General features: G+C 47.5%; 1 protein-coding gene across 1 annotated transcript in view; it reads left to right on the plus strand.

Annotated features, from left to right (window-relative positions):
• Kcnn3 (potassium calcium-activated channel subfamily N member 3) overlaps positions 1-27,670 on the plus strand; it is a 157,527-nt gene that overhangs the window by 103,154 nt on the left and 26,703 nt on the right. The window contains exon 4 of the mRNA XM_020166218.2: positions 23,612-23,753. Within this exon, the coding sequence (XP_020021807.1) occupies positions 23,612-23,753 (142 nt within the window). The remainder of the gene's footprint in view (positions 1-23,611; positions 23,754-27,670) is intronic.

Genomic DNA, 27,670 nt, shown 5'->3' on the forward strand with positions numbered 1-27,670 from the left:
GAGAGGTAGCTCTGGCTTTTACACCCTTGACAAAGTCCCTCTTTGCATCTTCCACAGAACTCACGTTTTGTATCAACTTTGCTTGGAGACTAAGGTCAAATGGCTGAGTTTTCATATTTAACGTGCCCTGAAGCGTGCAATGAAAGTTCCTTTCCGATCTAGCGGCCAGTGGCCTTAGTGGACAAGAGCCTGGGCTCCCTTGGAGTCCCTCTGTGGCCGCGAGCACCCAGGCAGGTGGAGTGCTGCAGGTGAAGTGTGGTGGGGCGGGGGGGGGGGCACAAAAATACAGCAAATGAGAAAGAAAAATCCAACAATTGTTGGATCTAAATAACGGAAAAAGAGAAACTGGCTTGTGAAGGAGCGAGGGTGGGGGAAATGCAAAGCAGGAGTTTTCTCCTTCCATTTAATGGAGACCCTCCATCGCTCCCGAGATTTGACCCGAGCCCAGAAGCTACACTGGGAGGGAGCACCGCCTTTCGGCCGCTGGGGCGGAGGCTTCTCCGCCAGGGGGCGCCAACAGGTGCTCTCGCTGGGCGGGGTCTCCACTGTCCCAGACCCACCCGGGAGATGCAGACCCGCGCGCGTCCTCTTCCTGTGCTGCCCGAGTGCAGCTTCGATCCTGCGTCCTAGGCAGCCAGGAGTGACTTCAAGGCTGGGCCATCTGCTTCAGGGCTACTTGTCCTTCTCTGTAGTGGGACTCCCGTTCAGATCTCAGGTGCGGGCTCCACATTTCCCCGTTCTCACTCTTCCTCAGCCCAGGTTCTCTTTCTCTGGGTCCCCCCTCCCCCGCCCCCCATGTAACAATTCTTTTTTCTTTCTCGTTTTCAGTGTTTTTATGCTCTTTGACACTTCAACATAGAAGCTGTTTATGTGTTGCCAGTCCCTTCGTACTTGTATTTATGTTAAATACTTGTGTATTAATTATAAATTGATTATAATTAAAGGATGATATCTCTTAGGAGAATCGAGAAATGGGAAAACAGGAAAATATCCATAAAACTTGAATTCTGAAGTCCCAGGTTTAAGATAGTGTGGGGCAGAGTGAACTCCAGATTGCACTGAGAAACTAGTCCATTTTTCCGGTGGAGTCAACCCCCAAATCACTCCAGCTTGTGTTACACTAAACCTGGGCTTCCCTCCCCTCTCTCCTTGCCCTCAAGGATGTTTGCCTTAGGAGACCCAACTGGGAGGATTGCTCCTCCTTCCTCTCTGGAATGCCCCCTTCCCTACTCTGCCAAGAATGTGCCCTAACAGTGCCCAGCTAGCACAGTGCCCAACTGGCACGTGTCAGAAGTGCAGAAGTCACTTTGTTTCTTACATGGATGCCCAAAGGCATCCCCGCCTCCCCTCCCCGCAAGGCCTGCTGAAAAGGACTGCAGCCCTGGGAGGAGAGAATACCAAAATCCTCTGAGGGCAGGAGGGCTTGGAGGGAGAAGTGAGGAAGTAGGCAGGGTTCTTACAGGCACAAAAGCCATGTCTACTTGGGGGTTGACATTAGGTAAGACAGAAAATCCACATACTGTCAGTTTTTCCATTTTTCAACCTTTTGGTCATTTGGTTTGCCCCTGGTGACTCCAGTGTGCCCTGCATTTCCACTGCAGGCACCCATTCCCACAGGGACTGAAGAACATGTTGAAGGGCCTCGCTAAGTGCTGTGGGGATCCTTTGAAAAGTTTTAAACAGGAGGGGATACAATCCAGTTCATCCTAAGGATCTCACTGGGTCACCTTTGTGAGCAAATTAGAGGTGAGCCAGAAAACTACTAGGAGGACAAAGGAAGCCATTGCAGCAGGCCATGCAATTTAGAAGAGTGGTGGTGGCAGTGCAGAGTTTTTGAATAAATCCTGTACCACACTAAGAATGTTATACTCGTGTTCCTAGGTACTCATGTGCCATGCACCAAGTCTATGAGCAGGCTCATCCTGTCACCCCTAAATTCTCTCTGCTTCTCTTTTGTCTTTTTTTCAGGAACCTTATCAGTTTTCATTTATCAGCATTAGTTTTTGGCCATAAGAACAGGAAACCCAAAATAACAATAGCTTAAGCAAAACAGAAATTTTTCATGCCAAAGGAGACTGGAAAAGGGTCAGTACAAAGCAGGTATGGTGCCCAGTGACATGAGGGACACAGGTTCCTTCTTCCTTGTCCTGCCAGCTTTGGGAACTTCACTAGCATGAGAAGGTAGATGTTTTTTTCCCTGTAAGGATATTTCTTGGAAGTAACACATATCATTTACATCTAATGATTGTTCATGCAAGTGGAAAAATGTCATCTTTATTATTGGAAACTGTGGCTCATTCCTGGGGTTGTGTGCTAATACAGAGAGAAGACTGCTTCCTATTGGGCCACAGATACATCTTAGGTTCAAAATCATTAGCTGTCCTTGTGCTCATACCCAACCTTCTACTTAGGCATTAGCCTTATGTTCTTATTCTGTAATGTCTCCCCGATTCATCTCTCCCTGCTGCCTCCCTGACACGACCTCCATCACCATCCGCTGATGCTACAGCTGGATATACTCAACCGCCTCTCAAAAACCTGCACTTGCTCCCTCTACAAGATCAAGGCCACATTCCTTAGTTTAGGACAGTATTCCACTGCCCAAGGTCAGTCAACCTACTACAAACCCAGTTTAGTAACATTAGCCAAGACCTTAATAACGCCTTACGTTTCTACATAAGAGGTTTTATTGCTTACAAAATGGAAGCATGTGGCACTGGAGTCAAAACAGCTGGGCCCATGTTGCCACAGTGGTTTAGGCCTATCATTCTAGCACTCAGGAGGTAGAGGATTGTGAGTTCAAGGCCAGCCTGAGCCACATAGCAAGACCCTGTCTCAAAAACCAAAACAGAGATAGGGACGGAGATAGACATGAGAGTATGAGAGAGAGAGAGAGAGAGAGAGAGAGAGAGAGAGAGAGAGAGAGAGAGAGAGAGAGAGATGGAGAGAGAGAGAGAGATGGAAGCCCATGTCTATAGCCTAACATAGCAGTGGACCTGACATGTGAACTTGGGCAAGTCATTTACCTTGGATTAAATAAGTGCCTGTGACTGTCTCTTGACAAACCCTGGTTCTTTCCTTTGCTGGGCCTGGTGTTTCTGATCTGCAGATTGAAGATAAGCTGCTACCTACTTCTTAGGTAGGTTCTGAAGTTCAAACAGAGAAGGCACAAAAAGCTGGACAATCATAAAACACACATGTGTTTTTCTGCTTCTTCTGCTACCCCACAAAGTGAGCAGGCAGCACAGGGATCCTAGGAGCCCCCATTTCATGGGTGAGTACATGGCAACTCAGTGAGGCTCAGTGATTAGTCCTGGGGATCTGGATGGTAGGAGAGACCTGGAACCTGGGAATCTGACTGTCTGCTCGGGGCCTTCGGGGTATTTGTTGAATTGAAGAGTTGTGTGATGAAGACAGATTATTGGGGAAAAGGAGAAAGAACATCTTGTGCAGAGTGAATTAGGTTTTCCTTTCATTTTGAGCTGTGTGGTTATTTGACAATTTTTTTAAGGGCATGTTTTCTGGTCTCTAGAAAAAAATTACGATTGGTGCAGTAGAAAAACAGTGATTTTTAGTTGGGACCCACTTCCCATTAGTGAGTACAGGTAGAAACAGTTCAATTGTCTTTGAAGGCCATAATGTCAGTTTTCAGCTGGAGCAGTGGGGTTTAGTGACTGGCTAGGCTTTTGCTGAGAAAATGTATATCAAAATTAATATAGTAAACACCTATATTGTGAAACTTACAGAGTTAAGTAAATGTGTCTGTGGCTAACTGGGTATAGCTTTATAATTATTTTGTCAAATTCAACATGTGAAATTGTTCAGTATTCTTAATTTGTTTTGTTCTTGTTTATAATTTAAATTATGGATTTTATTTAGGATATAAATATGTCTTTCCATTATTTCAAAAATTATACTGTAGGCTTCCAAGATACCAGCCTGCCACTGTGGTCAAATTTTAGCACACCAGAGGGCAGGTGAGACTAAGCCAGGTCTTGAAAGCCTGGCTAAGGGTGACCTCAAACCCAGGGAGAAGAAAGAGCATGACTTGCTAAGTACTGGCTTCTTATCTATCCATCTAGCTAGCTCCCTCCTTCTACCTGCTCGTCATCTATCTATCTTGTAGTACTAGAATTTGAACTCCTGGACTTCATGGTTGCTAGATAAGTGCTCTGCCACTAGAGTCACACCTCCTAGCCTTTTTGCTTTAGTTTATTTTTCAGGTAGGGTCTTGAGTTTTTGCCTGGGGCCAGCCTTGGACCATAATCCTCCTACCTCTACCTTCTGAGTAGCTGGGATTATAGGCATGAGATATCATACTCAGCCCTACTAAGTGCTGGTTTCTGATATGCACCATCCTACTTTCACAATACTTCTTTCATGGTATCATCTCCTCTTTACTGATGGAAAAACTGAAGCCAAGAGAATGGGGTACCCCATCCACCAGAGTGGGATACATTGTGAGGTTACTTGTGTCATTGCTTCTCCTGCAGTGGGTGGCAAGTCCCCACAGGAAGTTAGGAATTATTTTTGAATAAATAAGGGGTGCTGTCTTATAGTTTGCAGCCTTCCCATCTACAGTTTCTCAGTGTCTGTGAAGTGAGTGGGGAAGGGGTAAGTTTCCTATTCTAGAAAGTAGGAAGTGGAGGCTTTGGGAGGTTTCTGAGCGTGAATCTGACCTCTGGTCCAGGGCTCCTGCCTGCAGGTCCCTCTACTGCAGCACCCTGTGCCAGTCCACCAGGCCTCCTGCTGGGCATAGTCATCTGCCTAAGCATCATCCTGTCCCGACCCTGCTCTCTGGGACTCCTTCGCTCCCTGGTCTGCTCAGAGCCCAGCATGCTAAACTGATAAACTGCAGAGTGCATGGACAGAAGTTTGGGTGAGTGGATGGCGATGGCAATGGTGATCTTTGTTCTAGAGGATAATCCTATTTCCTGAAACAGGAATTGTGCCTTTGTTCAAGGGATGTTTAATAAAAATCATTCATCAGGCAAAAGAAGAACCCGCTAGCAGAGAAATGTTTACCACCCTCCTCTTCATCATCCTCCTTATTGAAGCCTCATCTCCAGTCACAACAGATATGACAGAAAACAAAATAGAGGAAATAGAGGAGGACTTTCAGAGACCTGCCACCTAGGCAGCTTCTGGCACTTTGCACAACTGTCAGGGCCTTTCATTTGCTTTCCATGGTCGCTCAGCTGCAGTGTCTCCCTCCTGAAGCTTCTGCTTTGTTCCCTGGCCGGCTCCTCTCATCTGCCAGTTTCCAGCCCTATGAAGTGTCAGAGGTGGGTTGTAGTTTTCAGGCAGCATTTGGTTGCCTGGCAACATGTAACATGCACCTTCTGAGTGGCTGCTTCCTCTAAAACAGCAAGGACGGGGATGCTGGCACCAAGGAGTCTAGAGGCCTCTCGGGTCATGGGGAGGAGGAAAGGGAGGAGGACAGACCAACAGACAGATTGGCTTCCATGGTGACTCTGAGTACGGCCATTCCTGCCTTTCTGTAATGGTCTTGGCACCAGCTCACCGTCTCCTATTCTGTGTCAGGGATCCTGAATAATGGTCAGAGGTCAAACTCTTGGGTTAGTTGCTGTGAGAGGCTCTGTGTGACTTGGGAATCCTCTGCTGTGGCTGCCAGAAGCAGGGCCAGCCCTGGATGAAGACTGGTAAGTGGTTCTATTTGAGCTGAACTCTTGCTTTGTCTTGTCCCACGGATGCCTCAGGCCTCCTGACTGAAAATGCCCGACTTCTCCTTCTGCAGTCAGCCCAGCTACAATTTTGCCTGAGACTGGGAAGGGACGGGGGCGGGCAGAGTGCAATCAGGAAAACACTGGTTGACAGCTGGAAGGGGCTCTAGCGCAAACTCTCACATTTTATAGTGAGGAAACCAAGGCTCAGAGAAGGGAGGCAACTTGTCTAGAGTCACACACCGAGTTGGAGCCTGAGTTTCTGGCGGAGAGTCTTTCTCCTGGGACTAGGTCGTACAGTGATCATGTGACTGGTGCCCTATGGGGTAGAAAGAGGCAGCAGAGTAGTGAGAAAGCCATGGAACTTGGGCCAAGTTGTCCCCTTGCTGGCCTCCGTTTTCTGATCAGAGAAGTCTATAGGGTTAGAGGGAGCCCTAAGACTCCCCCTGCTACCCAGGCCTTTTACCTTATGTCTATGACTGTTCTAGAACTTCCCACAACCATTGTCACGCTTCCAGTGCTTGTCACCAGGAGCTAATGTAGGGCAAGCCTTCTATAGATCTGGTCTTCCCAAAGATGGCCTCTTTGAGTTCAAGTATGGGGGTTGCAGGTGCCCACTGCCCCGCCTCACCAGCTCTCCATCCAGGGCCAGTGTTGGGGTACAAGTGTCAGTTCTCTGAGGACCACAGCTGCTCAGAGCTGGAAGGGACCCTCCACTCAGGGCCCCAGCCCATCATTTCTCAGGCGAGGGCATGTAGCTGTGAGGCTCTGCACCCAGGCCCTGCAGCTGAGAAGCAGTCTCCAGATGGGCATCCTCTTTGTCTTGCTCCTTCTTTTCCTCTAGCAAGAACCTCTGTTCAAAAGACAGAAAAACAGAATCCTGACACCAAGGGCAGCTTGTTTGCAGCCATATCCCTTCCTGCTGTTCCTGGGTCTGAGGAGAGGAGCAAGGAGGGGCACAAGTGCCCCCTGGCCTGAGTTCCAGCACAGGAGTCTCCCTTCCAGAGGCTGCTCTCATGAATCTTGCCAGCTTCAAGGATTTAGAAGTTCCTCCAGCAAGAAAGCCCATCAGGTGGGGGTATGGATTGGGTGTGTGACTGGCTGTCTCCATTCTTTTCGCCTTATAGCAATGAGCATCAGCATTAGCATTATTTCTGATGTGTTCCAGAACTTTCCCATTAATCATGTCAAATGAGGTCTGGGTGAGTTGGCTGTGGAACAGGTGGACCTGGCTCAGTTCCTAAGAACCTACTCCTTACCAGACTTGGACAGAGTCCATTTCCAGAGGTGTGGGGGCCTGGGCCTTTCTGGACCTCCCTGACCTGTGGAAAGAGGTTAGAGGGAATAACACCTGCCTTCCCCACTCCCTGTGCAGGCTGCTGCGTCAGGGAGCATCCTGCAGTCCCACAGACAAGCCCACTCATCAGGGCTGAGGATATCCCCGTCCTCAAACATGCCCATTGCTTAGGCAAGTCCTCACCACGTGCCCTCCACTCTGGCCTCTTTCTCTCTCCATGGTTCCCCAGGGGCTGCTTTGCAACCTCAAACTAGAATTCTCCAACTCATCCTGACATCCAGGGTTCCTTCTTAGTGGCAGGAGAAGTCGCCCACCCAGAGTCCCCACGGCTTTCCCCAGAAGCCCCACTGCTCTGGGAAACAGAATCAAGGGAACTCCTTCCCATGGTGTTCCCCCCTTCTGCTTCTCTTTGCTCTTGGTCACAGGGTGATCCCCACCTCCTTCCCACACTTCTATGTCCAGGTGAGACTGCTACTCTGTGCCCTCCATGACACTTGCTTGCCTGGTGAGCTGCCTGCTTTTAATTCTCTTTAGAACGCACAACTGAGGGGGAAGAACACCCTTGTTTCATTTGGGGCTGTAGCCAGGACCACCGCCTCCGCAGCACTTCCCTCCAGGGGCGCCATTCCCATTGAAGTCTTTGTGAATGGTGTTCCATGGGGCTACACAGTAGACAATCTACTCTGCTGAACAGGGCTGCCCTGTCTGACTTTGTGAAACAAAGTTCATTGTAATACAGATCCAGGCTCAGACACCTGAGAAAAGGAAATTCCCAGAAATCTCTCCACTCAACCTGGGCCTCTGCTTCCTCAGAGGCCCAATGTGGCTAAGCACTGCACTGTGGACTCAGGTGAACCCAAGCTCGTATTCAGCTCTGCTACTCAGGGTCTGCCTTATTACATGCAAATTCCTTAATCTAGCTCAGCCCAAGTTTCCAACTCAGGAAAATGAGAAATGACAATTATGAATCTTGTTTTTGTGATGATGAAATGAGATAATGCAAGTAAAGGTTTGACCCATGTGGCATACAGTCGGCACTTGATAAATGATGATGGTGGTGGTGATCACTCACAATAAGGCTAATATCCGCCCTACCTATCTCACAGAGATGGCCCCAGAAAGAAAATGAGATGAGAAGTACATCATTTCTAAGATCTCTGAGGAAATATTTTGCAAGAATCCCAGCTACTTGCATTCATGTCTCTGTGTAAAAGAACTAAGCACTCTGTAGCCCCTTTGCTTCCGAGTCACACTTTGTGACTGATGGCGGATGTCAGGAAAGGCTCAACCAGGAGAGAGAAGGCTCACAGGTGGCAGACCATGGCCCTGGGTGGGTGGAGCTGAATGAAAACCAAAGACAGCAGCTGTGAGAGAAAGCAGAGGCCCAGAATGACTTTAAACAGAAAGCAGAGGCCCAGCAGAGGGAGGTGAGATGAGACCAGTCTTAAATGTTACCTCCCCTGGAGCCCTTGTGCATTCATGACTTCCCTTGGTAGATTTACTTGGTGCCTGTTGACCTAGGGTACAGTGGTGATGACCGTAGGCAAGGCCCACGAGCCAGTTCACAGGTCGCTAGGTCAATGCTGTGGTGAGAGTGACCAAGAGGACTATGGGGCTAACCAGCTCACGGGGACACTCAATCCAGGACGGCTCTCTGAAGGAAGCAATTTCCTTGGCCAAAGGGGACCCCAGGCAGAGGGCCCAGCATGAGCAGAGCTCAGAGGTGGGGGCAGTACAGGCTAGGAAAGGAAGAAGCCAGTGCTTAGCTGAGGTGTCACTGAGAGTCCACCACTGCCTCCAAGACTAGAGAGATAGGTAGGAGCCTTCTCATCAATCTGAGGACTACCCCCTGTCAAAGCCAACAGTGCCTGGTCTTACTGACTGGTTTCTTTTATTCTGGCAACCCAGGAGAGATGCTATTCAGAGCCTGGCTTCTGCTGTTTTGTGCCCCAGGTTATAAATCATCCCCACCGGGCCAGCTGGAGTCCCAGTCCTTATTTCTGTGAGGGAAAGCAGACCAGAGCACAAGAGAGCAAGGTTATTATCACAGGGCCAGCTGTAACACAAAAGAGTAAGTCATTCACAGATGTGGATCCTTCAATTGCTGTTAGTTCCAGAGAGAGAGAGTTTGTGTGTATGCCCCGTGTGTCTCCCTACAAAGGTGTGAACGCCCCCCTCTTCCCTCCTGTCCTCTAAGCCAGTGGAAGCCACTGGTGGATTTGGAATAGGAGAGGGTCTTGTGTTTTGGACAGAGTTCCCTGGCTGTATGTGGATGGAGGTGGAGGGGAACACAAGATGACCATGACATAAGACGACCACTTTGGGAGATATTGCAGTAACACATATGCATATCCACCAGGACAGTGGATAGCCTGATAGCTGGAGGAGCCAAGTCCAGGACAGACTCACTGGATGTGGAGTGATGCTGTAGAAAGCTCAAGAACAGTGCCCAGGTTCTAGGCCAGTGGCAGGTGGCATCACCTGCAAGTAGAAGATGTAGGAGGAAAAGGGGAGGTAGGTGTGGAAGGGACCTGGGCAGCGGGAAGAGGGCAGGTAACAAGCAGGATTAGGGATCAGTTGATTTACCTTCTGATGCCAGAGCAAGAGATGCCCCATGCTGGCAGACCATGCATCTGCTCTGGATGTCACCCTCCCCACTCGCCTCTCACGACTCCAACTCTGCAGGGCTTCCTGGGGACAGGGACCCTGCCTTGTTTCATTTTCTGCCACCTGTATCTGGCTACCCAGCAGATGTGAGCAAAACCAACCTGAAGCCAACAGACTGGTGTCCCCCAGGGATGGCCACTCCTTGAAGGCAGAAACCCTTTCTCCCTGAGGATGGAACTCCCACTGTTCCTCCCAGGAGAGAATGAAAAAAGAGACTAAATGAGTGAAAGGGGAAATGAAAGAGGAGAGAAGAGGGGAGGTGGGGACAGTGCTTCAAAGGAAAAAAGAAAGATGAGAGAGATGAATAGAAAGAGGCAATAGCAAGAAAAGTGGAGGAGTGGGAGGATGGAAGATGGAAAGAAGATGAGGGACTGGGGGCACTGAGTGACAACAGCACAGGCCAACTGTGCCAGCCTGTTCATGTGGCTTTGCCTTTGTGTGTGTGTGTGTGGTCACATTGGAGATTGAACTCACCACTTGAGCCATGCTCCAGCCCTTTTTGCTTGTTTTAGTTTGTCAGAAAAAGTCTCAGCTTTTGCCTGGACTAGCCTTAGACTGCAATCCTCCTGTCTCTACCTCCTAAACAGCTGGCATTAGAGGACTTTATGCATGCATCAGGGCACGTGATCTAAAACATTTATGGTGTGCCAGGAGCTCTGCTGGGTTTGTGTTTGAAATCTCATGTGCTCATCTATACACTATTGGGAGAGCTTTTACATCCTTCATTTCAGAGAAGGGAAGCCTGAGACATGGAGAGGTAAGCACCTTACCACGACACACAGCTGACAGGTGGCAGGGCTGGGATCCAAACCCCCATCTGTTGGACTCTCTGCCCATGCCTTCTCCAACACATCACCTCCAAATGCAGTGGAAGACCTGCTTCTCATGGGAATGGTGCTTTGTCCAAACATATTGTTTTTCTCCATTTTCATGCATTTTATTAAACATTTCCAAATCAGGAAACATGGAAATATTTTTTAATAAGAAGAAAGAAAACATTGCAAATTGAGAAACTGACTCAGAAGGCTTTGCCAGAGGAGCCATCTGGTTTTTAATTTAATAACCATCCAAAGAGGTCGACAGTGCTCCCCTCTGAGAAGAAGATGGACTGTGGAAGGAATGGCAGCTGGCTTCCCTCAAATGGTGCTTCCTCTGGCAAGGTGGGGGAGTGTAGCAAAACAAAGAGACCAAGAGACCCAAAGAAGAGAAAACCCCAGAAAAGCTCAGCTGGTGTTGTCATGTGAACATCCCCACCAAGGCCTGCAGAGAGGTGGCCTCCAGATGTGTGACACCAGCCAGATGTCTGTACTCTTTCATAGTCGGCCTAATATCTCTACAGAAAACCATTAAAGGACATGCTACCACCTCAGCCATAAAAAGCCACACCAGTCAAGTCCTGTGTTCACAGCGAGAGCAAGGTGTGTGTGCTCTTTGGTATGTCGCAGCTGTGTTGGAGCTGTTGCACTGTGGCAGCACTGGCTTTCTTGCCTTTCAAACATTCCCAGAGGCCTTGGCCCTTGCTGTTAGCTCTTGGAGCTGGAAATAAAGGACTAGATTTAGATTTGCCTTGGAGAGATCCAGGGCTGTTACCTTGAATTACCTGGTAGAAAGAGGAGAAATATCCTTATTTTCCTAAATTCAAAGCCAACTCTTGAAAAATAGGACACCACCTATGAGTGTGGAGGGACAGAGGGACTGATTTTATGCATGCATCAGGGCACGAGATCTACAACGCTTATGGTCAGCCCTGGGCTCCAAAGACTTTTATTTTACATTTTAAGATGTTTATAAGTGAGATTGTTTTTTTTAGAAAAGAACATTTTTTGTTTTTGCCTTGAAATGAATTCACCTGGAGTTGGAATAAGCAATAATAGCCTGGAAGTCATCCTAAGTCATTTATTCCTCAGTGACTTTGAATTTCAATGATGCTCTTTCACACACCTCCATCATTTCTCCAACGCTTCTGAGCTAAGGCTTGTAATGTCCTTAAGACACGGTGATTTCACCCCATTTTTCTCCACAAAGCTGGAATCACGGGCCCTCTGCATGCTGAGAACCCTTGATAATTAGATGTTGATTACATAGGGGACATGGACAAGAGCAGAGGACCAAAAAAATGTCTCCCCTTCAGTACTGGCTTCTCATCCTCCTACAGGCTGGCAATTGCCGATCAAACCCAGCCCATGTGGACATCCTTCTGTTAGGGGCTCTGCCAGGCTAGCAGGTCCCTGCCCAGGCACAGACGCTATCTCTCCCCCGACCCTCCAGGCCCTGCTCATTGCAGCTGACATTTCTGGGATCAGGACAAATGTGGACTTTAGTCCCAGTCGACCCACATCCTTGCTGTGAGAAGTTAGTTTGGTCAGTTACTCTCTTGAGCTTGGCATTGCTTCTTTGTAAAATCAGGGTAATGGCCCCTGACTTGCTGACTTTGTCCTGCCCCTTGTGATGCAGACTCAGTGGGCCCCTCCTGCATTCTTTCATTCATTTGGCAAATACTGAGTAGCAGGGCTAAAGTAGCAAACAAAACCAAAAAAGTCCTTGGCTTCATTGCAGCTATATTCAAAGGATGGTTTCAGTGAGCACAAAAATAAGCCAAATGCGGATTATGTCAGGTGGTAATACAGGCTGAAGAGAAGAATGGTCCAGGACAGGAAGTTGGGGTGTGATGGGTGGGGCAGTAGTGCAGCTGGGGAGAGGGTGGTCAGGAGCCTTACTGAGAAGCTGACATAAACCTACTGAGGTCTGGAGTAGCAGGTAGAAAAGCTCAGAGAAGAGATGAGAGTGAAGCCAGGTTATGGGGGAACTGAGTGCTCCACGAGTAGGCTCATGGGAGATGGATTCAGAGAAGTCTTTAGGCACTCACAGGACTCTGGCTTTTGTCCCGAGGAACGCAGGAATGCTCATCATACTCTTTGAAAGGCCCACTGGGCTGTCACAGTGACACTACCATGGCTGATGGAGTCTCACTGGCAGAAGTAGGGAGATCAGTTTAGGTGGTGACTGCAGTGGTTCAGGTGAGGGGACAGGGGCTGGACCAGGACAGAGCAGTCAGGGTGGGCAGAAGTGGTCAGATTCTAGAAATCTTTTGAAGGTGGAGGTGACAGGATTTGATGGAGATGGGGAAGGGGCTGTGGCCCACCCAGAGAACAATGGGACAAGGAAGATGAAAAGGAGAACTAGGGAGGAGTTAGGTTTTCCTGAGCAGCAATTTCTGCTATCTGGCCTCCCTCATGTCCTGTGTGACTGTCCTTGTCACTAGGACAGAGCCCCAGGTGGGAGGCTCTTGGAGAGGCAGTCACACACCTCTATCTGTGTCACACATTGAAGGCTGACAGCCCTTCCACATTGGAGCCTCACCACAGCCGGTAAAATAGGCATAGCGGACATGATCCCACCTGCTTCCCTGAAGACAAGATAGGGACGGGATTTGTTCGAGGTCACAAAGCCATTAAGGTGTGAAAGGAAGCCTTTGGGCTTCAGATCTATGTTCCTTCAGTTCTGCCAAGACTAACCATGTACACACAAGACAGTCATTGCCCTACAACCGTCAATATTTCTTTAGTTCCACTAAATGCCAGACACTGTTCTGTTTTAGATAAATTGGCCCATTTAACATTCACAGGAACTCTGTGTGAACTGGTACAAGGCATATCCCCCTTTGCAGGTAGGCAAACTGAGGACAAGGTCATGCAGATACCAAAGGGCAAAATCTGATTCAAATAGAGATGGTCTGGCCTTGGAGCCTGGGCCTCATCTTGACACCAGACAGCCGGGAAGACTCCTACCCGGAGGTGTGTGGACTGCAGTTAGCAATGCAGATGCCATGTGGTGTGAGGGTTAGAGGCAGAGCTCACTTCAGCTGGGCAGGTCAGGAGGATTTGAGTGGGGTCTTGAAGGGTCAGTTAGAAGGGGTCAGTGAGGACAGTGGCAGGCATGACAGAATCAAGAGTAGTGTGTGCATAGGCAAGTGTGGAGCACTACAACATTGAAGAGGAAGCCAGAGAAAGAAGCCAAAAGGTGTGGTCAAAGAGAAAAACCAGGAGAGCAAGCCACCAAAGACACCAAAGGATGGGCAGTGTTCTGAGGAGAGAGGCACCAAAAGGATCAAAGGTCACCAAGGAGTCAAGTCCGGTACATGTGTTGGGTTCTTCTGTGGAGAACTTAGCAGCAAGCAGAGGGCCTCCAGCTCAGTGTGCAGGGTCTGGCTGTGTGAGTCAGATGTCCACAAGCTGAGGACTGAGGGCCACGCATCCTTCAGAGCAAGTTCTGCAGAAGGCCTTGCTTGATTCCTGCAAAGTTCCAAACAACAAACCAGGCCCGGGACAAATGGCCAAGCCATCACATCACTTAGATCCAGGCGAAAAGAGTCTTTAAAAGCCTAGTTTACAAAAGTACCCAGACTCCTTTGGAAAAAATGGAAGAAATGAAGTCACTTCACTTGGGCTTAGTTTTTGCCACCCTATTGCTATAACAGATCATAGCTAGTGTCAAGAAGCTGAATTCTTATTAACAGTGAGAACCAAATCCCAGCCCAAAGAATTTGGCAGGCACTGTGACAAAAGTTAATCTGCCAAAGAGAATAGGTGATGTCATTTTAACATGCTTCAATGAGTTACTGAAGCAAGCTTCGCTCTCACAGAGGCACAGGAACAGCAGTCAAAAGCCATATTAATTCCATGGATATTTAGTGAGCACCTATTATGTGTTAGGTCCTGAGAAGGTACCCAGAAAAGGCTACAAAGAGGACTATTGCATAACTTCAAAGTTAACGAGTCAATGGAACAGAATGGGGAAGCACATGTGAGGCAGAGGCTCAGTCGAAAGTGGGAGGAGGGGAGGAAGAGGACACAGTAAGTGGAGCTGGGGTCGTTGTTTACCCTATGAAAAATGAAATTGCACCTTTACCTCACACCACACACAAAATCAATTCCAGATTACTGAACTTCAGAAAAAATGACATCATACTACAAGAGTGTTGCAGACAGCCTCTCATTAAAGACTTAAATGAGAAATACATTTTTTTAATGTAGCTCAGACTGACCTTGAACTCACAATCTTCCCAAGTATTGGGATTATGATTGTACACTAGCATGTTTAAAGTGGAGGAGAAAGTCTCATAATTTTGTGTGATGAAGGATGTCTCTTTTCTTTTTCTTTTAATTTTTTTTCAAAAATTTTTTATTCTCCTATAATCCTGTCTACTTGGGAGGCTAAGAGTAGGAGAATTGAGGTTTGAGGCCAGCCTGGACAAATAGTTCATGAGACCCCCTTCTCCAAAATAACCAGATCAATGCCTAGCAAGTTCAAGGCCCTGAGTTCAAATCCCGGTCCCACCCCAAAAAAAATGCTATCATACATTAACGGTACAAGGGGGTTTTATTGTGATAATACCCTAGATGTGTACAGTGTTTTTTGAACAAGTTCACCCCTCTTTTATATTCTGTCAACCTGTCCTTCTCCCCACCTTTCCAAATAGTATTTGGTGGGTTCCCTCATGCTATCCCCACACACATGTAAGTAATGTACTTTGATCCTCTTCACCCGCTAGTCCCCTCTCTTTTCCCCTTCTCCCTCCTGCTTATCCCCCAGATAGTCCCCCTTTTCACACTCATGTCCCATTAAGAATAATATTATTATATTATTATTATCATCCTCATTTTAGGTCTAGACTTTATATATGAGTGAAAACATGAACTATTTGGCTTTTTAACTTGGCTTATCTCACTCAGTATGATGATCTCCAGTGAGAAAGATTATAAAAATTATATAAGGCACTAATTATAAATAAAAGATAAATTCAACTATAGTAAAATATAAAACTTGTATGTATCAAAAATACTATAAAGAGCCAAGCATAATGGTACACATCTGTAATCCCAGCTACTCGGGAGGTAAAGGTTGGAGGATCATGGTTTGAGGCCAGCCCTGGCAAAAAGCATGAGAACTTATCTGAAAAATAACTAAAGCAAAAAGAGGGTTGGTGGATGCTTCAAGTGATAGAGTGCAATTGTGAGGCCTTGAATTCAAACCCCAGTACTTCCAAAAAAAAAAAGTATATATATATATATATATATATATATATATATATATATATATATATATATATGGTATAACTTGAAAGAAGATATTTCTAACACATAAACTGACAAAGTTCTTGTTATCTAGAAACAAATATTTTCTTAGAATTAATAAGGAAAAGCCAAAAACAAAATAGAAAAAGGGGCAAAGTTGTGAAAGACACTCCATTGAAAAGAAAACACCGTGACAAACATATGAAAGGACACTTAACTTTTATCATGGAAATGCAAAATCAAAGCATGGCGAGATACCAGTCTACTCACTAGTTTGGCAAAATTTCAAGTCAGATGATGGCAAATGTTGATGAGGAGAGCTGGTGGTGGGGCTCAAGTGGTAGAGCGCCTGCCTAGCAAGCAGGAAGCGCCAGGCTCCATCCCCAGTACCACAAGAAAAAAAAAGTTGATGAGGCTCTGGAGCAACACTCTGTCAACACTAAGCCACTGCTGGTGGAACCCTCCTTGGCACTGACATCTTGGAAGACAGCTTGGTGTTTTTCTAATGATGTCATATGTGTGCATACCTTATAAGTCATCCAACCTGCTCTTAGGTGTGCCCCCTGGAGAGACTCTTAAAGAAGAATTCATTGTGTTTGTTACCTACTGGTCCATAACAGATGGCCCCAAGCTTAGCTGCTTAAGCAGGTACCTTGGGTCTCTCAGGAGATGACAGACAGGCTGTTGGCCAGAGCCTTCTCTCCCCTCTTTTGGGTCTCTTTGCTTGACTTAGAGAGTGTCTGCTTTCAGCTCCCTCATGTGGTACTGGCAGACTGTGGTCCCTTGCCATGTGGGCCTCTCCCCTCGCTCACTTTAAGACGTGGCAACAGTCTCTCACAGGAGAAGCAACCCAAAAGAGAGCAAGTGAGCGATCTCCCAAACAGAAGCCACAACCTTATCACAACCTAAGTTCTGAAGTGGAAGTCCATCACATCTGACACATTCTATTAGAACAAATGACTAGGTTCAGCCACCTTCAAAAGGGAAGGATTACAAAGGCGTGTGAACACCTCAGGCAGGAGGGAATACTGGTTGCCTGCCATGCTCTTACACTGTGATGTCATTTTTTTTTTTTTTATGAATTCAGAAACCGGTAAAATGAACCAGGTACAGTGGTGTATATCTGAAATCCTAGCATTTGAGAGCCAGAGGCAGGACGATCCCAAGTTCCAGGCCAGACTGAGCTACACGGCAAGACCTTGTCTCAAAACAAATGCAAACAAACAAAGAAAAGGAACAGGCAAAATGAAATTATACACTGTTGAGGTAATCATCCTGTGAAGAAAAGGAAATGAATAATAAATGTGACATCTAGGATCATGATCTTATGCAGGCAGGAGAGGGACTAGGAATGGTGAGAACATGCAGGCAGATGCAACAGGTTAGGTTGGATGGTGGCTTCATGGATGCATATTTTCTTTTGCCTTTTAGCTTAATTAAATATTCCATATATTTTCTTTTTTTTTCTTTCATTTTATGTTCAAAATATTGAACATAAGCAAAGCACACCTGCGTGGACTTTCGAGCCCTCGTTTTGCTGTTCTTTCCCATCTCTTTTTATTTTACCCTTTTCTGATGGCATCCAATTTACCAAAATCCTTTCTCTAGTTGATTTCAGTACTCACCTCCATGTCTCTATGTGACATGTGTGTACACTGCTTTTTGGTGCTTTGGTCTTAGGCATGGCCTATTCACTTCCTGCGTGGAAAGGGAAGAGTTGACTTGCTTTCTTCCCCTCAGCTCTCCTTTTATAAATATATTCTAATTTTGGTTAAATTAGTAATCAGTGTTTACACTACTCACTCAGCACTAATTTGACTCTATTCATTATGGAGCCTTGTAGTAAAATATGATAACTTTTCCTTTCCTATACAACTTTATATTTCTTCTAGAGCTGTTAATTATCGTGTTTGTTCATTTGCTTAGTTTTCTACATAGTTATCACTAATTCAACTCCAAACTCTGGCAGTCACCTAAACCTCTTCTCAGGAAGTTCAGGCATACCAGGTTTTCTGTTGATCTTGTCTTTCTGGGACTGTTCTCCAGAGCCTTCCCATCTGCTCTAGTCTGGACTTGTAGTCCTCCATGCCTGGGGCCCAGCTCCTGTACCAGCACTCTGGCCTTCTCTCTTCTGCTGGGTGGCCTCCTTCTATCCCTTGTCCTCCTCCTCCTTGGTTCCCTCTTAGCCTTGGTGAACACTACCTTGCACTGGTTGCCTGAAGGGAGGGTGCATGGGAGGCAAACCTTAAGAGCCTTAAGCACCTTAAAATGTCTTTATTCCACCCTCAGACTTAACTATTGCTTGGGGTAACTCAGAATTCTGGCCTCTGTAGCTTGGAATTCTGGTTTGGATATAATTTTCTTTTAGAATTGTGAAGGCTTTATTCTATGGCCTTCACAGCATTGCAGCGAAAAAGTTCAAAATCATTCTAATTTCTGATTCTTGTATTTGACCTCCCCCTCCCCATCTCCGTCCTCCTCCTAGCCCTCCCCCCACTCCCAGGCCCTATTGGATTTTCTCCTTTGTCTCTGGTGTTGGGAATTTCTACACTAATGTGTTGGTGTGAGTCTACCTTCATCCACTGTGCTGGGGACCATAGACCTTTGGTTTAGAAACTTAGGCTCTTCCGTTCTAGAGAAGTTTTCACCAGGCAAGTTTTTCAATGATTTCTTTAATGGTTATTTCTTCCTCTTTCTCCTCCTCTTCCTCCTTTTCTTCCACTTCTTTCTTTTTGAAACTACTATTATTTGAATTGCTAGACTGATTCACTTATTTTCTCATACTTTGTTTTCACTTTATTCTCTCTGTGTTCTTTGCCTTTTGGGAGATGTCCTCAACTACTCCTCTAGCCCACTATGGAGGCGCTTCTTTGATTTTTATGACATTTCCTTCTTGTCTCTTGGGCCCAGTGTCTTACTTTTCTCTCATACAACGTTAATTATAGGCTGTTTCCCCCAAGAGTTGTTCTCTGCAAATGGTTTGTAATTGATCCAGCCTCCTTTTCTGTGTTTTAATTGACTGATTTGGTCCATGTCATTAATGTTAGCGACTTTCCTCAGATGTCTGGGGATTCCTGGTTGCTTGCTTATTTTTAAAAGCAAGGAACAACAACCTTTTAATTATAACAGGTTTGAGGAAGCAAAAGTAGGCATGTATGTTTATCTACCATCTTTGCCCAGTAATAGTCTTTCCTAGCTCTCGTTTATTTTGTAATATTAAAAAGTGAAAAAAAAGAAAACTATGGCCCACCCCTGAAAAAAATTCAATAACTATAACAGCTACTCATGAGTTCAAAGAAAAACTTTAACTTTTCTTCCTCAGCCCTTAAAGGAAAACATGGAAATATTTCCCCCAAAAAAATTCTCTACTGCAAAAAATATCATTAGATTAGTACGTGCATTTGTGACATGTACAAAGCACTGTAAAATTGTGAATAAGTTTAGAAATGCTTTCTCCCTCCTCTCTACTCCCACAGTCCTGAATCACCAGCACGGCTTTCTCGCTCATCACTTCCTGCCTGGTGAGTCGCTTGCATGTCTTGTCTCCATGACGATGGTCCACGCCACCAGGGCTCCATGCTACCAGAGAGCCAGGGGTGTGTCTGATTCACCTCAGCCTCAGGTCATTGAAGTTGGACAGTCAGTGAGTGACAATCTTAAGATCTGCTTCTCCCCTCCACACTCACACTTAGCCCCAGTGGAACTTCATTTAGTTTGAATGAAAAAGAAGACCACAAAAACATAAAGGAAATGTACCCCAAAAGCAATAAACCACACATCAGCTTTTAAAGAAAGACATTCTCTAATGCCTTATATTTCATTCTGTTTTGCTCTCTTACTCGCTCCATCTGGAATCTACTCACACAAATAGGAGGGTCATGATCCCCAAGGCAGCCAAGCAGGCAGGGGATACTAGGTTGCAATTTTTTGCAAAGAAAGGTCTGTGGAGACCAATGTGTACAGCAATCCATTGACAGGTACACTAGTGTACCAGCCACACATGAAATCCTGACCTCCTGGTCTGGCATTCAGGCTCTTCCTTATGGGCACCTGAGGACCTTCTAGCATTTGTCCCTGTCTGGGACCTGACCTCTCTACTCAGTCTTGCATGTAGCTGCTGGAAAAGTCTCGTGTCCCTTTGTCAGTGACTTCCAGTAGATTTCTTTTGTCTCTGCATCAATAGTTCTGCAGTCTGAACTTCAGGACATCCCCATAAATGCCCCACGATGACCCTCTGTTGGGACCATCCCCACTAGACACAAAAATTCATGCCCCTGCCTTTTCTGTGTGTTGTTTCTCGGATGCCAACAGCCATCGCTGACCTGCAGTGAGTGCTTACCCCTGGCCAAACCCTGACACTGGCTCCTATTACTTGTGGGTTATTTTTACTGAATCCTTCCATAAGCAAACAAGGAAACTGAGCCACAAAGGGGTCCAGAGCCATGGAGCTACTTAGAGGGGAGCTGGAACTGGAACCCAGGCAAGCCATCCTCAGGACCACTGGCTCACTCCCTAGTCCTCAGTATCCTCGGCCCTGGCTCAGACTTGTTCTTCCAGGAAATATTTCCCCATCAGCTGGTGACCCTCACCACGACTCTGCCACCTCTGTTTATGTGCTGCTACTTTGTGTCTCCTTTCTGTGTCCCCTCTACCACCACTGTGTCTTGCTGTGTCACCAACTCTGATGCCTGATTTTGCAGCACAGGACATGAAAGCCAGTGTCAGCCACCAATCCTCCCAGCAAGCGGGGTGAAAGACTCCATGGCCTGAGGGCCTGGCAGGGCCGGTGAGCAGGACTGTGGGAGGTTGCCTATCAGAGGTCATGACAGACTTGGAATGGTGCTGATGCACTGGGATGGGGGCAGGTTCCATTCTGGGGTCACAGTGGGTAGTCCCAGTCCTTGTATCTCCAGGATAGCCTGTAGAGATGAGGCTGCCCTTGTGTGGACAGTGACGACAATGCCAATGCCACCTCCTGGCATTGCTGGTTCCCCAACCAAACTCAAGCCTGGATGGCTATAGGGCTGGGCTTAGGTGGGCCATGGGCTGCTGCCTGTCATCTCCCTCTGTGCTTTGCACACCTGCCTCCCACCCACTCCCCCACCTCTGTGTTCCATCTGCTCACCACAGATCATTCTTCCCAGCAAGCTGCGTCATTTTGTCATCCCTCTGCCCAGGAACTTAGAATCATTTCCAAGTCCTCTAAGAGAAAATCCAAATTGGTGATCCGAGAATTCCAGGCCCTCCAACATCTGAACACTGTCTCCAAAGTGACCTTCTTGTCTGCTATGGGAGCCCAGGTGTCCTCCTCCTACTGACATTTCATCATTCCCCAAGAACACACCTGTCACTTCTGCTTCTCTGGTGCTAAGTAGAGCAGTGAAAGGAGTATGGGCTTTGCTTCAGTTGCTTCCATGTGTCCTTGGGCAAGTCGCTCAATGTCTCTGTGCTTCCAGCTGCTTAACCTAGCAAATGCTTCAAAGGACTGTATAAGAATTAGAGTGCTGTATTCAAAGTGCTGATCACACCAGGCGCTCAATGAGTGACATCCCTCATGCTGTGCTCTTGGTCTTGGGGTTCCCCCATGTAGATGCCCATCTGCCCATCTTCTTTCTTTTTCTTTTTTGTTTTTTGTTTTGGAGGCACTGAGGTTTGAACTAAGGGCCTCATGTTTGTTGGGCAGATGTTTTATCACCTCTATCACCTGAGCCATGCTCCCAGCCCTTTTGCTTCAGTTATTTTTAAGATAGGGTCTCATACATACTTTTCCTAGGACAAGCCTCAGACCATGATCCTCCTGCTTCTACCTCCAGAATAGCTGGGATTACAAAGTAGATCACCACACTGGCTTGTTCTTTGAGATAGGTCTCACTAACTTTTTGCCCAGATTGGCCTCAAAACCACGATCTTCCTGTCTCTGCCTCCCAAGTAGCTTGGATTACAGATGGGAGCCACCATGCCTGGCCTGACCCCCCTTCTGACTAGCAGTACTTCTGACTTCTTCAGACCCATCTCCAGATATACCTATATCTGCAGCTGCCTCTCATACCTCACCTGTAGCTGCCTCTCCCACCTCAAAGAAGCAGCACTTGGTGATCATTCATGGGCCACCAGACACTGTGAGACACAGTGAACACTGATGATGGTAGCCAGTACTTACTTTAGGCCCTGACACCAGACCTGTCGCAAGCATGCCACGTACATGAATTCCTAAACAGCTCTCTGTTCTATCCAAACAGACTGGCTCTGGCTCAATTTCCCTATCCAATGACCTCCAATTAGTTAACTGAGTGGGTTTTTTTTGTTTTGTTTTGTTTTGTTTTGTTTTTTGCGGCACTGGCACTTGAACTCAGGGCCTTCACCTTGGGCCACTCCACCTTTTTGTGATGGGTATTTTCAAGATAGGGTCTCTTGAACTATTTTCCCGGGGCTGGTTTTGAACCGTGATTCTCCTGAGTAGCTAGGGTTACAAGTGTGAGCCACTGGCTACAGGCTGACTGGGAGGTTTTAAGGAGTGGTGTCTCTACAGGGTAAAATGCAGTATACTGTGTGTCCCTCAGAGAACATTCAGAATGTTCGCTCAGAGAACATTTTGAAAAAAGGACTGCCCTCGCTAGTTCAGTCGGTCCTGGCTGCCCTTTTGTTAAACCTGGGGCTGGAACACCCTTCCCATCCTAAGCCAAATCCAAGCATTGGATTTGGAGAACTGAGCCTTGCTCTTTGAGGACACTGTCTTAGTCTTCCTTTTGCCGCTATCGCAGAATACCACAAGCAAGTAACTTATAAAGAACTGAAAGTTATTTCTCAGGGTTCTGGAGGCTGGAGGTCCAAGACCAAGGTACTAGCAGGTTTGGTGTTTAGTGAGGGCTGCTTCCAAGGTGGCGCCTTGTCACTGCCTCCCCCAAAGGGAGGAGCGTGTGTTCTCACAGGGTGGAAGACAGAGGGCAAGTGAAGCAGACTGCTGTCTGAGCCTCTTGTAAAAGGGCCCTGATCCTATTTATGAGAGAAATGGCCTCCTGACCTCTCAAAGGTGACACCTCTCATTACCATTGCACTGGGAATGCCTGAATTTATAGAGGGGACACACTCAATACAGGCGGTACCTTCTCTGACAAGCTCTTATGTGTTTGGGTCAAGAGCATCACCCTCCCCCTTCTGTTCCGTTTACTTCACCCTCTGAAAATGTCTGCGCCTTCTGAGACCAAGAGGTGGGGGAAGGGATCCAATGGAATGAGCCTCCAGGTAGAGGATGTGGTGGTGAGGTTTCCAGCTGGTTCCACCCAGAATAGAGCAGTCATAAGCTTCTGCCAAGTCTGAAGGGGAGTCTGTACCTCTATGGGTACCCCCAGGAGCCCCTCCCTGTAGAGTCAGACCCAAAGAGCCCCCTCACCCCACACTGCAGCTCACAGAAGCTTCCAGCCTTGGAGTCCATTCAATTTCTTAGAAATCACTGTGTTCGGTGATTTTTTTTTTTTTTTTTTTTTTTACATTTCCTCTATTCAAGAGCTTGGGATTTCAGATTGATCACTTCCACATATGTTGAGACTGTCAGCTCAGAAAAGAACATTTAAATTTTATTACTGCATGATTTCATCCAAAGCAATCCTACCAACAGTAAAAGGATGTCTCCAATGTAGTGTGAATCATGACAAAACGTTTTACCTGTGGAACCCAGCTCGTGGTGGGAGGCTGGGGGTTGGGGAACTGCAGGCAGGACCTGGGTGGGCACAGGCATGGCGCCTTCAGTGGCCTAAAGCAATCTGTGTGTGCCACCATTGCCGCTGTCTCCTCCTCAGCAAAATATCTCCTTCACCTGTCTAGGTTTGTCCATAGCCTCTACCCTTGGTAACAGCAGCTGCAGCAACTAACTCCTGTCTTCCCCCTGGCAGGTACCATGACCAGCAGGACGTAACTAGTAACTTTCTGGGTGCCATGTGGCTCATCTCCATCACATTCCTTTCCATTGGTTACGGGGATATGGTGCCCCACACATACTGTGGGAAAGGTGTCTGTCTTCTCACTGGCATCATGGTGAGTACCCAACCCGCTTCTGCCCGTGACCTTGACCTCAACACATTGCCAAGAGCAGAGCCCCTTTCTGAAGCACAGAGGAGCCTTCCCAGTTAGGGTGCAGGGCAGTTGACAGATGTGCACATCCCCCTGCACACCCAAAGCAAACATGAGTTCTGCAGTGGTTTCCCCTTTGTAGCTTACTTTGCTGAGATAGGGATAAGGTCCTAGTTCCCATCAGTTAGCGGTCTATTCATAACCTACCCACAAAATAGGCTGGGGGAGGCTGGTCACTGCCCCAACCTTCTACTCACCTCCAGTAAACCTCAGGGCTTGTGGTTTACTGCCCTCCTTCCTGTCCCCTGGGTCCCACAGACCTTGGCACCATCTCTGATCAAGTTTAGCTGAGTTTAGCTGGAATGCACAGAGGTAGGGACTAAGGAGAGAGCATTGAAACTGCCTGAAGGGATCTGTGTCCTGGATAGAGTTGGCCACTGGCTTGGGTCCTGTTTTGGCCACACTGCCCTGGGCCAAGTTTTGACTTTTCCAGGCTTTGGCTTCCACGCCTGCATAGTGGGGTGCTGGGCTCTCGGTGCCAAGTCCTTTCCAACACTGGCAACTGGCAAGACCAACTCCATCCCGAGATGCCCAGTAGGTGTGCTGCCTCCTTCCAGTGTGTTCCCCTTGCCTATAGCCCTGCCCTGCTTGCCCCAGGACGCAACACATGCTCTGGGAGGCACACACTCCTGCCCTTCACATGGTCATTGTAGCACAGCGTGTGGGACAGACATGGCAGGGGGAGTCAGAGGCAGCATCTGAACTTCTGCTCTGGCCCCTCACTATGGTACTCATTGTTGAACTCAGCACCTTCCAGTCTAAAGTAAAGCTGGAAGGCTTGCCTTGCCCTCTTCACTGGCTTGTGGTGAGGCCCCCAGGAAATGACTGACAGAAAAATGCTTGGTAAACAATGAAAGCCACACCTGGGCTCAGTGTCGGCCATGTCTGCAGGATCCCCAACTTCAATAGTTCCTGCTTGTGAGCTGGGGAGGAGGCTCCATGGCTTTGCTGCACTTGGGGACAGGCAGGACAGGCAGCACTGCTCTTTGATCAGTGTCAGAGCCAATGAGACCCTCTTTTCAGAAGAGGAGGGAGGGCTCAATGAGGAATGCACACAGGGAGGTTTCCAGCCTGGTGGTAGAAGTGGTGAGTGGGTGCTGGGGGTGACTGCAGGGGCGAGATTGTGGATTGATTCTTAGGGCTTGGGTCTAGGTGTCCACTGCAGCTCTCCACAGGACAGCGTCCCTCTGCACCTCATTCTGCTACTGTGAACACCCTTCCTTCAGAGCTCCCTCTCACCTCAGTCTTCCTTCTCAGTTGAGACAGACCCTCTTTCTTTAAGGGCAGTGACTCCTGTCTGCAAAAGGGAGGGTCCCAGTTAACTGCCAGCCTGGGTAGGGGCTGCTCCCTGTCCCACTTAGCCTAATGGCCTCATGGGCTGTCCTTGGTGGACAGCCTTGGACCACTAGGAGCAGAGGAGCTCCTGTGGCAGTGGCCCTCAGAACACAGCCCTCTCCTCTTTCCTGACTCAAATCCGGGACAGGCCCACATTAGCAGGCAGCCCTGAAACAGCCGTTACTGACAAGAGACTTAGCGCCAGGGCTGGGATAAATCATGGGTAAGAGAAAGCTTTGGAACAAACACCTCCCATCATTTAGTAGGAGTCTGTCTGGCATAACTCCAACTGTCACCAGGAAACCAGAGCAAGCATCTTCCTACCAGAAAGGAATGAAATGCCACCTGAAGGCCAAAGCTTTCCTTTTGAGCCACTCCTGGGGCGTGGGCTTTGTGCCTGGGAACCAGCTCTTGGGCAGGGCTGCTGAGAGCCTAGCTGCCAATAGATGGACAGGCCCTGCTGGGAGCCTCTGTTATTTTTAAATACCAGCCATTCTCCCTCTCAGCATGGAGCTGTGCCCCATCCAAGAAGCTGCCTGTGCCTCACCGTTTCCCTGGTTCCTTGACTCCGCATCCCCTGGCTTCCACTGTAAGAAAGTACAGTGGAACCTGTGGGACCCCCTGGGCAGTGCTCTTCAGTGGGCTGCTCTGCCTTCCGGCCCCCTCTGTTTCTGCATGGGTCCCCAGGAGAGTGTTTGCTCCTTGTAGATTGAGGTGGGATCAAAGTAGAAAGAACAAACAGGCGAAGGAACCAATACCCACCTTCCATATTAAAAATATAGCCAGGCCTTTCATTGGCTCCTTTTATACAAAGCCTTGCTGCATGAATATACACTTTTCAGCACACAGGCACAGGGAAGTTGCCTTTATTCATTGTCAGTGTTTCTACTAAAATTAAAGTCCTGCTTACTCTGGATCCCTGGTGGCTTTTTTCTATCCAAGTGACTTTCTAGCTGAGTCACTCCTTTCAAGGAGTTCACATTGCTGAGGATTCCCCCCCTACACACACACACACACACACACACACTGTAAATCTCCAGATTATTATTGCAAGTGCCTTGACTAAAGGTAGGGCTTCCTTTTTGGTTACCATGGACACCACGAAGGCTAAGTCAAGGCCTGCTGGGGAAGGGAAAAGAAGGATTTGCATGTGCCGGCTGTAAATGATCTTAATCATTGTTTTCTCTTGGCAGTCCCTGTGATGGTGTAATTATCAACCATTAGGCAGGGTATATAATTGCCTGGACAATTTGACATTACTGGCACCAGACCTGGAGTGTTTGAGAGAGTTCACCCACTATCTCAGATACACCAAAGTCCAGTGTCTGTTCATAAGGAATGTTCAGGGTACAATACACTGTAAGAGAGGGAAAACTGTCCATCGTAAGTACTCAGAACCAGAAATGACAAAGAAACTTTGGCCTTTTGGTTCTACAGGCACCTGGGAGATTCTTGGGGTCCCCAAGTCTGCTTGGTGGTGACTGTTTCAATAGTGCCACTTTCCATAGCTGGGTGAACTGTGTGGACCCTTCATGATTCACTGACAAATAGGCAAAGCTCCCAGGTTGTCCACTGGCTGCTGAACTTTTCCCTAAAGGCCTCATGAGCAATGCTTCTTTGAGCTGCAAAAGAATAGTGGTGATGAAGTAAAAGGTGGCACAAGTTGAATCATTTGGGGAGGAGCACTGTGAGGGCTCAACAAGACATCTGCTTAATATCGGTTTTAGATGTGCCTCTCCCAAAACACCTTGGTTTCAAACCAGTTGATGTTATTTTAGTTGTTATGTGGAATCTGTTGCAACAACAGAATCCAACTGTAAACCCTCCACGCTTCCCTCCTGCATTTGTCACTTTCATTTATGTTTTATTTTATTTTATGCTTCTTTAGTTAAGAACACCTCATACTTTTCCCCTTGGGATGCTTGTTTTTCCAGCTTCTAAGATTTTCCAGCTGGAACTGTTTCTTGGAAACAAGAAGTGGGAGGACTGGTGTGGAGGAGTCAGGGTCCAGACTTGAGTCCAAATCTGTCAATGACTTAGGCATGTTCACCCTTCCCAGACACCCTTTCCCTACTCACTCTATGCCCCCACCCACCCGTGAACCTTGGAAAGTTTGACCTTATTGGAGGTAGACACTGCTTTTCCCCAATCCCCACCACTGTGGGAACCATAGTTGGGCAGAGCAGCCCCAGGAAACCAGTTGGTGTCCACCATGATTCACACTTGGCACATCTGAAGACAACAGGCTGAGTCATGGATTTGTTCCCCAATCTGACCCCATGGAAGTCACACCAGCAGCTGCTTACCTTTCCTGTCCCACCCTGTCTTCTCACATGCCCCTTCTGTCTACCTGCCGTCTTTCTGACTCAGGTTTTAGGTTCCTTGTTTTTCCTTCCTCTCTCTCTCTCTCTCATGCCCATCAACCCATCCTTTATTTTTCTTCTTATTCTGCAGCTTCCTCATTTTCTCCTTCTATCTTCTGACCC

This window comes from Castor canadensis, chromosome 11, assembly GCF_047511655.1.
Source record: "Castor canadensis chromosome 11, mCasCan1.hap1v2, whole genome shotgun sequence".
Taxonomy (NCBI): domain Eukaryota; kingdom Metazoa; phylum Chordata; class Mammalia; order Rodentia; family Castoridae; genus Castor; species Castor canadensis.